Raw genomic sequence first — 10,328 nt, forward strand, 5'->3', positions numbered from 1 at the left:
TGTGTGTGTGTGTGTGTGTGTATGTGTGTGAGAGAGAGAGAGAGAGAGAGAGAGAGAGAGAGAGAGAGAGAGAGAGAGTAAAAAAAAAAAAAAAAAAACTTGTTAATTCTAAGACCAACTGAACAATTATGAAATAGTAAAAGGAAAGAAAGAAGGCTCGTACTGAGTCATTAGTCATGATCTCAACTTGTACAACACACAATAACCGTCTAAATATTGGCACTTGAGTGCTCTTAGAAGAGCTGATTTTCTTCTCACTTAACAAACCATTTCTTATGCTAGCTTTTATCTAATGTTTAAGACTCTTGGCTGTACTCAATGTTTTTAGGAGCTGCTGAGAAGAGCTCAAAGCACGGTGCAGAGGACCGCACTCAGAACATCATCATGGTCCTAAAGGACCGCATGAAGATCCGCGAACGCAACAAACCCGAGATCTTTGAGCTTATCCAGGAGGTTTTCGGTGTGGTCAAGGCAACCCATGGGACCCAGATGAAGCAGATCAAGCAGAGCGTTCTCGACGGCACATCCAAATGGTCAGCCAAGATCAGCATTACAGGTGAACCCAATGAATCTGCTTAAAATTAATTGATTGAATTTCTTTTGCTGAATTAATAAGAAGGTTTTTTGAATGCCTTTTTTTTTTTAGTGGTCTGTGCTCAAGGACTGCAGGCCAAGGATAAGACTGGCTCCAGTGATCCCTATGTAACAGTCCAGGTGGGCAAGACTAAGAAAAGGACTAAAACCATCTATGGAAACCTCAATCCTGTCTGGGAAGAGAGTTTCCACTTGTAAGTCATTTTCCTAATTTTTTTACTTATCACCTGCTTTGCATTGTCTGTCATTTAAACAGGTTTACTATTTAGTGTACAATGAAGAAATTCTAATGGTGGAATCATATAACATTGTCAACATTCATTTTAAATAGTACAAAGTACAAAACAAATACAGAGTTTGTGTTTATGTTGCTAGCGAGTGCCACAATTCATCAGATCGCATAAAGGTGCGAGTGTGGGACGAAGATGACGACATAAAATCTCGTGTGAAGCAGAGGTTCAAAAGAGAGTCTGATGACTTCTTGGGTCAAACCATCATCGAGGTCCGGACTCTCAGCGGAGAAATGGACGTGTGGTACAACTTGGGTGAGTTGCGTGCGTGTGTGTGTGTGTGTGTGTGTGTGTGTGTGTGTGAGACAGAGAGAAAGAATGAGAGAGAGAGTTTAATCATACTGAGGGAATTTAATGAAAACGGAAATAAGAAAGATCTAAAAATAGAGGGAGATTAATTTATGAACTGGCTTTCTCTTCTTCTCTCTCTTTCTCTCTCTCTTTCCCTTTTGCTCTCTGTCATTGCCCTCCCCCTTTCCTTGCACAGACAAACGCACAGATAAATCCGCCGTGTCTGGAGCCATCCGCATGCACATCAGTGTGGAAATCAAAGGAGAGGAGACAGTGGCTCCATACCATGTCCAGTACACTTGCCTACATGAGGTCAGCTGAGATACACTGTACTGTACTTTATACTGATCAGGATCAACTTACTGAAGAATGAATGAATGTATTATAATCCAATTTTCCCTGTGGATTGTAGTAATAGCTCAATGCATGTGGGAGAGTAACTGGAAGTTGGTGGATTCCAATGTCAAGGCTGCCATATCACTTTTGTTGCAGCAGCAGCCTGTTCTGTTGATTAGGGCTATTCGAGAAAAATAAAACGTGTACCTTTATTTTGGGTAAAAACAGTTCTGTACACTTTCCCTGAGGGCCTGAAAGCCTATAGCATGCAGGGCAACTGCTCATTTCCATTGGCATTATTTGATAAAAATTCTTTACCTGGAACAGAGGAATCAGTGGTATCAGAGCTGGGTAGGAGCGCAGCCACATGAAAGCAAGCCAGAACTGCGTTATCCTGTGTGTTGCTTAATGGTCTACACATTAAGCACAATTTTGCCAGCCAAATTCAGCTAGATATAAAAGATAAATCTTCTACATTAATTTCCAGTCATTCCTATACATCATTCTGTATGGTTGAATCTAAACCAGTGGTTTACTTACAGTGAATGTGACTGTATTGATTGAGGCTTTTCTGTAGTGTCTTATTGGCAGCGTTTATTTCTGCAGCACCTATTTCACTACACCACCGAAGAGCAGAGCGGCGGCGTGGTGAAGATCCCTGACGCTAAAGGAGACGACGCCTGGAAAGTCTATTTTGAAGAGACAGCGCAGGAAATCGTGGATGAGTTCGCCATGAGATACGGAGTTGAGTCCATCTACCAAGCCATGACGTAAGTTGACTAGAGATCGAATAAAAGGAAGGCGGATGAGCTTTTGAATAGCATCACTGACATCCCATGCACGTGCTTATTATTACTATTATATCGTACATATTTTGCCCAGATTATGACATTGTGTCTTGAGTTAACGGCTTTTTCTTCCTGTGATCTCAAAAAGATGGTGTTTTATGAACAGGAAACTAAATTATGCTTGTAGATGAGTATATTGTTCTTCACCTAAACATTTTGCAACAAGTTTGTAAGCGAAATGAGAAGCCTTCTCAGAATAGGGAAAGTTGTTAAAACAGAAAAGGGGAACTAAATCTAGGACGGGATGTTCAAAAAGCACATACAGATATAATAGTCAGATGACTATTTTAACTTTGTTGGAGTGCATTTAGTCATTTTCTTTAAACATTAGAGTAATCCCAATTATTAAATATTATTTATTCATTAATATATTATTCATTATTATGCAGAGATAATATCCATATTCGTATTTATTACACATTAATAAATCTGTATATATGCCTCACTGTTTGCTTTATGCAACAGAAACCCAAAATTTCATCTTAGAATAGAAGAATTATCAGTGCATTTTGCTCCCACTTACTTCTTTCTTCTATAAATGCTCATTAATATGTATTGTGTGTATTTTGTGTGTTTGTATGCTATTTCCAGCCACTTTGCATGTTTGTCATCTAAGTACATGTGTCCTGGGGTGCCGGCTGTGATGAGCACCCTTCTGGCCAACATCAATGCCTACTACGCCCACACCACACAGTCCTCAAACAACGTCTCCGCCTCCGATCGCTTCGCCGCCTCCAATTTTGGGGTACGTTAACCATAGGCCATTAAATAATTTTCCCCAATTTTACTATCTTAATATCACCTGATAATTGCAGCTTACCAGATAGGTACTATTACTATAGATAACAACTGGAGAGGGTGAGGCTGACACATGCTTCTTCATCACACAGGAAACTGTGACGCACTGACAAACGTACCTTTCTAAATTGCTTATCATGTGTGTGTGTGTGTGTGTGTGTGTGTGTGTGTGTGTGTGTGTGTAAAATGCAGAAAGAGAGATTTGTGAAGCTGCTGGATCAACTTCATAACTCTCTGAGGATTGACCTCTCCATGTACAGGGTACCAACGCACAACACTTATTTACACACTCATGCCCCCTCAGTTACACTCAGGATCCAGGCTTGTGATACACACTTAATATGTCTTGCAGAATAATTTTCCTGCTAGCAGTCCTGAGCGGCTGCAGGACCTAAAGTCAACAGTGGATCTTCTCACTAGCATCACCTTCTTCAGGATGAAGGTTTGTGTTGCATGACACGCTCCCATACTAAAGTGGAAAGTTGGAAAATGTATGTTAAAATTGAACTGCACCAGAACTGAATATACAGTTATAATATACATATAAATTATATCTCAACATTGATATAGATATAGATTATACATTTCAATTTATTTCTCATACCGCCTCCTCCCCTGGAAAAAAAAATCTACTTGTTTTTCTGTTTACAGTTTTTGTAGTGTTTGATTTCCCATTTCTAAAAGCTAAACTACAAATTAAACACTAAACGGACTCTATTAGACTATTTACAAAAACTCCACACAACCGATTTACTGTATACCACAGTACTGTTATATTCTTGATTCCTATTCAAATTTGCATATTTTAATAAATTATTGTTTCTACAGCAATGACTCAATCATAGGAACAATAACTAATAATTAATAAATGACAATCACTGATATGTTTATTAGCAATTGTTTTGCAAAAGTCTCTAAGGATTTATGTTCTCTCTAAGTTTTGTATAATTATCTTGAAGGGATACTAAGAGAATGACTGTTATAGCTCCTATATTGTAAATAGGAAGTAACCTCTTAGCAGACATTAATCATAACAGGAAATGGATTGAAAGTAATATGTTCTGTCCTGTAGTTTTGTGTTGGAAAATTGCTGTGGTGTTAGACAAAAAAAATGTCACCCCGGCTTGTTTTGTTTTACTTCATGGTTAAATATAGATGGAATCAAAGTTCTTTACATCACCTCTCAAACTGAGCCCATGTTTTGGCAATGATAAGTGTAATGTGTTTAAAAAAAAAAAGAAAAAAGCCCAGGTATAAGCTGCCACATTATTTTTTTAACATTTGATTGGGCCCCTGAGGCTCAAATGCAACTCCAAGCAACACAAAGTGTGACATTTCACATTTAACCTGAACATTATTAACTAAATGATCAGTTCTGGTCCATATCCCACCTGACACACAGCCTCATCAAGGTTGAGTAGTGGCCACATGTTGGCAACGATTTAGATGAGTTTGTATGTGGGCCAAACTGAGGTGTCAAACGTGCACAATTATTAATTTGCTCTCTGGGTTGGACCGTGTTGGGGGAAACACTTACTCTGGTGACTAACCACACTGTGTTGTTAAACCTCCTGCTGTTTCATTGCAACCCTGCATTTTACAGCTCTGTAGAAGCAGTTACACCCCTGCTGACACACCAAATGGGATTCTAGCTCTTGCTGCTTAGGAGATTCATGGATGCCTTTGTTTGTACCTGGTGTGTGGATGACGTGTGGATGATTTATGGGTGTATGTGTGTAGGTTCAAGAGCTGCAAAGTCCTCCTCGAGCCAGTCAGGTGGTCAAGGACTGCGTGAAGGCCTGTCTGAACTCTACATATGAGTACATCTTCAACAACTGTCATGAGCTTTACAGTCGGGAATATCAGACAGATGCGGTTAGTAAATGTGTGTGTTTGCATAGTACATTAGTATAACCATATAAGTCCCAAGAAACCTAAAGCTATTTCCCAAAGGAGTAATGTTGGTCTTGTAGGCATTATTTGAAAAACAAAGTACGAATTGTGGGTAATTTTTTAGTATATAATCCTCTCGTGTGTAAAAGAAAGGAAAAAGAATACTCTTCTCAAACCTTTTACAAATAATCTTTAGATTTACACTAGAAAAATTCTAACAGTTAAGCACAACTGCATGATGTTCATTATTATTAAATGCATCACCACTTATATGTTGGACTGAGATTGTAGGCGTTTTAATAAAGTGCTTCTCTCCACGGCTCACACCTCCTTGCCGGAACAGAAAGGCATTTTTTTTCACCAGCTTCATGCTCAAGAAGTCATAGTGGTTTCTCCCCAGGCATCTTTCTTGCTATTCCGGAGCAGGAAGCAGTGAACAGGGATCACCTCTCTAATGGACGTTCCCTTTGAAGCTGAAATATTGATCACAATGAAGGTGGCGTGGTTGTTAGGAAACAGAGAGCTGCAGTGGCCATTTGCTCTTTTTTTTTTCTCTCATCTCTCTCAACTTCTACATGACGAAGGAAGTTTGGTTTTTTTGCGGTTATATAAGCTAAAGGGTCATAAATAGCAGCTGTGTGTGTGTGTGTGTGTGTGTGTGTGTGTGTGTGTGTGTGTGTGTGTGTGTGTGTGTGTGCGTTTTCTATCTTTCTTCAGTCTAAAAGTGTTCCTCCGGAGGAGCAGGGACCAAGTGTCAAGAACTTGGACTTCTGGTCCAAACTCATCACCCTTATAGTTTCCATTATAGAGGAGGACAAGAACTCCTACACACTCTGCCTCAACCAGTGAGTGTGTACATGTATGTGCATGTTCACACGATTTTCTCACTTCCATTAAAGCCTATAAAAAGCACTTATAACGCCTCATATGGTATTAGAATTGAAATCTGTTGTGTTATACACATTTATAAACAATAAGTTATAATGCATTATAATATGTACTACCGGTTAAATACCAGAACCTGTTTTATAGTGCATTACAACAAAATTTTTTAACTTTGTATTTATTTGTCATTTATATTTGCTTCAAGTGTTATGTAGAAAAAAAGAATAGCTTTATAATGTCAGGAGGAAGCCTTTATGGTCAGAGGTAGTTGAACTAACATGCATTGCATGTTATAAAACATGAGCATATGACTTTATAACATCAACCTGTACAGCAAATAATCGCTGTGCATAAGCACACTGTTACCAAAAAGACGGTAATAATGACTGTAATAAGAACTGTAATAACACTATACAGCTTTATGTCATAATGCAGAGTTTTGCTATTATGCATTACAACCTTTATATATTTTGTATCTTTTTGCCAGGCATTTGAAAATAATAAAAATGCTACATAATATGTTTAAATGCATTTATTTTCCATTAGAAATACTGGATCCATAGAAAGCGCTGCTACATTGTTATATTTCCATTTACTGTAATATGTTGTGTAAGCTGAAATTTGTTCTACATGAACTGCTTATGAGCATTTACACCCACCTTCCAAAGAATTATACCACATTACTGATGAATTCTCATTTCTGATAGGGTGTTAATGTGTGTTAAGGTGTTTGTTTATTTGTAAAAGCATAAATACACTACACTACCCATAAGCACTTTTTTACGCAGGTTTCCTCAGGAGCTGAACGTTGGGAAGATCAGCGCCGAGGTCATGTGGAACATGTTTGCTCAGGATATGAAGTATGCCATGGAGGGTGAGGATGTGATCAGTGCAATATAAAATACAATATAATTCGCTTTGATAAATAAACGATAAGATAAAACGATACAAATGTGCAAAAAAGATGACAAAAAAGTCATGACTTAGAACAGATCAGCAGGGGAAACCCATAAAGAGCATTTCGGTACTTTTCATGACAGCTTTTAAACTTGATGAAGCAGTCCTGAGCTGACTCCCCAACTGTGCTCTCTTTATCAACCTGCTTTTCCTGAGCACATCCTTGATTTTGAGTACAAGCTGTCACACAGCTCCTGGTAGACTGATGCTGTGTGTCTGTGTCTTTAGAACACGAGAAGCACCGGCTGTGCAAGAGTGCAGATTACATGAACCTTCACTTTAAAGTGAAGTGGCTCTACAACGAGTACTGCAAAGAGTTGCCATGCTTCAAAGACCGTGTGCCTGAGTATCCTACGTGAGTACAGACTTATGCAGTATGGAACATATGAAATAATGCCTGATAGAGAATTTTATTATCAAAACACTTAACACTTACCACAATCAACAATACGAAACAATAGAGATACATATAAAGCAGCTACCAGTGGGATGCGATTAACCCCTATTTACCCCTATGTGATTTTCTTCAACACAAATACTACGCATCTACTAATATTATATATAAATAAATCTGTTTTTACCAACAAGTGCCAACTTGTATCCGATTTACTCTTTTTTAAATCAATGCATCACATCGTTAACTTTTATGCCAATACACAAAGTCAAGTCAAGTCAAGTCAAGTTTATTTGTATAGCGCTTTTCACAACAGACATTGTCTCAAAGCAGCTTTACACAAATCAACAGTGAAGGTGAATGGTGTGAATTTGTCCCTGATGAGCAAGCCGTGGCGACAAAGATTTATGCAGTGGGGGAAATAATTATTTGATCCCCCCTTACAAAGAAATTAACAATCTAGGATTTTTATGGTAGGCCTATTTTAACATAGAAAGAAAAAGTATTGTAAAATCCAGAAAAATGTATAGTATATAAAAATGTATTTGTATTTCATTGAGTGAAATAAGTATTTGATCCCATAGCAACCAGCAAGAATTCTGACTCCCACACACCCAAATTAGTCCTGTCCTGTTAAGAAAGTCCCCCTAATATCAACTCTTTATGTGTATAAAACAATACAATACACAATAGTGATTACACCTATTTTGACAATAATGACTGTATGTTGAGTTATTTTTCAGAGGACAGTAAATCCATACTGCTATACACGCTGCACATTGACTTCTTTAAATATCCAAGTTTCATTTCTATAATATTGTCCCTTGAGAAGATCTACTAAAAAGGCTGCTGAAATGTGAAAGTTGTACTCACTTTTGTGAGAGCCTGTATATTTAAAATATATTTGTTGTCTTTTAAAGGTGGTTAGAACCATTTGTTATTCTTTGGTTGGATGAGAATGAGGAAGTGTCCAAGGACTTCCTGAATGGTGCACTGGTGAGGGATGCAAAAGACGGGGTAAATAAGTTTTTTTATGCTTATACTTTCTGATATTAGTTTTAAGTTTTCAAATATATATAACAGCCACACTGCTGATTTCAGAAGGTGCTGATTCGTTGTGATATTGACTTCGGCAGAAAGACAGACATGTGCTAATACAACTTCCTAATACGATTTAGTTTAATTTGAGAAAGATGTGAAGTTATTCACATGGTAACGTTTTCTGTGAGGAGACATTTATTTAGCCATTTGCAGAAGGAGTCTTCAATTCCACATAAGTGGACATTCCGGGAAAAAAAAGTAATGATTGGCACGTTAGGAAGGAATAAAACACCTCAATAATTGCTGCAAAAAAAAATGTATCAACTTTGCCAGGTTTTATTTGTTGCTTATGGTATGAACTTTTAATTTATATGTTTTTTTTTTTTTTTTTTTTTCACTAATAGATATGAGGTTTGTAGACATGAGGTGCTCTGCCCTTATTACTTTCAGGTCTTAATTCTCTCTCTCTCTCAAGGTTTTTCTACTTTTGTGTCCCATTTTTTCTCTCCCACACAGTTCCAACAGACGTCAGAGCATGCCCTCTTCTCCTGCTCGGTGGTTGACGTTTTCTCTCAGCTGAATCAGAGCTTTGAGATTATCCGGAAGCTGGAGTGTCCTGATCCTCAGATTGTTGGCAACTACATGAAGAGATTCGCCAAGGTTCTGTTTAATACCTCCTTAAAAACTACAGTGTTACTGTCCTGCTGTTGTATTTCTGAAAAGATTGTATTTACAAAGAATTGTGCCTAGTTGATGAATTGCTTTGAGCTTGCAATCAATTAATCACCGTCTCTGTCACTTTCTTTCTTTTCTTTTTTTTTTTTTAGACTATTGGCACTGTACTTCTGTCTTATGCTGATATCATTGCCAAGGATTTTCCCAACCACTGCAATAAGGAGAAAGTGGTATGTGTTTTTGTTCTGCTTGTATTTGTGTGTGTGCGTGTGTGCATGTGCGTGTGTGTGTGTGTGTGTGTGTTGCAATTTCAGGGAAATGTGGTAAAACCGTGCCCAAGTCTCGAATAGGTATCCATATGTTTAATCGAATTGGGGATGAAGTAATTAGCTGAATGCAGTCTTCTGGGACTGAGACAAATTGTTCTCACTAGACACACACACACACACACACACACACACACACACACACACACACACACACACACACACACACACACACACACACACACACACACACACACACCATTCCCTTGTGTGGCTGAATGAATCTTTGACTCCAAATCTGCATTTTATTTCATGTTCCAGTTATTTCAGTACAGCACTCGTGATTTTGTTGTGTATGTTTTTAATTTGTGCTTTAATGACTATAACTATTAAGATCTTCCATTTCTTTTGTTTAGCCTTGCATCATCATTAATAACATCCAGCAGCTGCGGGTGCAGTTGGAGAAGATGTTCGAGGCCATGGGAGGCAAAGATGTGAGTCCTTATAGTTCGAAACAACACTCCATATTCTTATCCTTCATAATTCTTATCTTTTACATACCATACAAATATCACATTCTAACTTTATATTGTTATCATATAGCACTTATATACTTATCTTACGCTTCTCAGTCCTTGATGTGACATGCAATGCTTTAGATAGATAGATAGATAGATAGATAGATAGATAGATAGATAGATAGATAGATAGATAGATAGATAGATAGATAGATAGATAGATAGATAGATAGATAGATAGATAGCTCTCTCGCTCTAACTCCTTTCACATTTCTAAAATGTGTATAGCTTTTCTAATACATAATGTATATTCTTAGTATTCCAATACAGAAAGTCTCTGATATGCAAGACCAAGCCCCTGTGATTTTCTTTTGCTTAATTACATTATTCGTTTAGTATAAGAAGTTGCTCCTATACAAGACTCTTTCTCGAGTTCTGCTGCCGCTCAGAGATCAGCCCATCTGTTCTGCTAGCTTCAGATTTATCTCTCATTTCACCATCACTCCAATTTCCTGGTCATCATTTAAATCTTTCTGTCGTTT

General features: G+C 37.8%; 1 protein-coding gene across 1 annotated transcript in view; it reads left to right on the forward strand.

Annotated features, from left to right (window-relative positions):
- The window catches only part of LOC310717891 (protein unc-13 homolog A), a 49,397-nt gene that overhangs the window by 31,184 nt on the left and 7,885 nt on the right, over positions 1 to 10,328 (forward strand). Inside the window, exons 17-32 of the mRNA XM_083526271.1 lie at positions 329 to 556; positions 647 to 788; positions 970 to 1,139; positions 1,372 to 1,487; positions 2,118 to 2,281; positions 2,951 to 3,104; positions 3,350 to 3,418; positions 3,510 to 3,599; positions 4,898 to 5,032; positions 5,768 to 5,895; positions 6,724 to 6,809; positions 7,121 to 7,247; positions 8,207 to 8,303; positions 8,844 to 8,987; positions 9,155 to 9,232; positions 9,685 to 9,762. Coding sequence (XP_083382397.1) covers positions 329 to 556; positions 647 to 788; positions 970 to 1,139; positions 1,372 to 1,487; positions 2,118 to 2,281; positions 2,951 to 3,104; positions 3,350 to 3,418; positions 3,510 to 3,599; positions 4,898 to 5,032; positions 5,768 to 5,895; positions 6,724 to 6,809; positions 7,121 to 7,247; positions 8,207 to 8,303; positions 8,844 to 8,987; positions 9,155 to 9,232; positions 9,685 to 9,762 — 2,006 coding nt within the window. The remainder of the gene's footprint in view (positions 1 to 328; positions 557 to 646; positions 789 to 969; positions 1,140 to 1,371; positions 1,488 to 2,117; positions 2,282 to 2,950; positions 3,105 to 3,349; positions 3,419 to 3,509; positions 3,600 to 4,897; positions 5,033 to 5,767; positions 5,896 to 6,723; positions 6,810 to 7,120; positions 7,248 to 8,206; positions 8,304 to 8,843; positions 8,988 to 9,154; positions 9,233 to 9,684; positions 9,763 to 10,328) is intronic.

Source organism: Silurus aristotelis (genome assembly GCF_946808225.1).
Source record: "Silurus aristotelis genome assembly, chromosome: 22".
In the NCBI taxonomy this organism is placed as follows: domain Eukaryota; kingdom Metazoa; phylum Chordata; class Actinopteri; order Siluriformes; family Siluridae; genus Silurus; species Silurus aristotelis.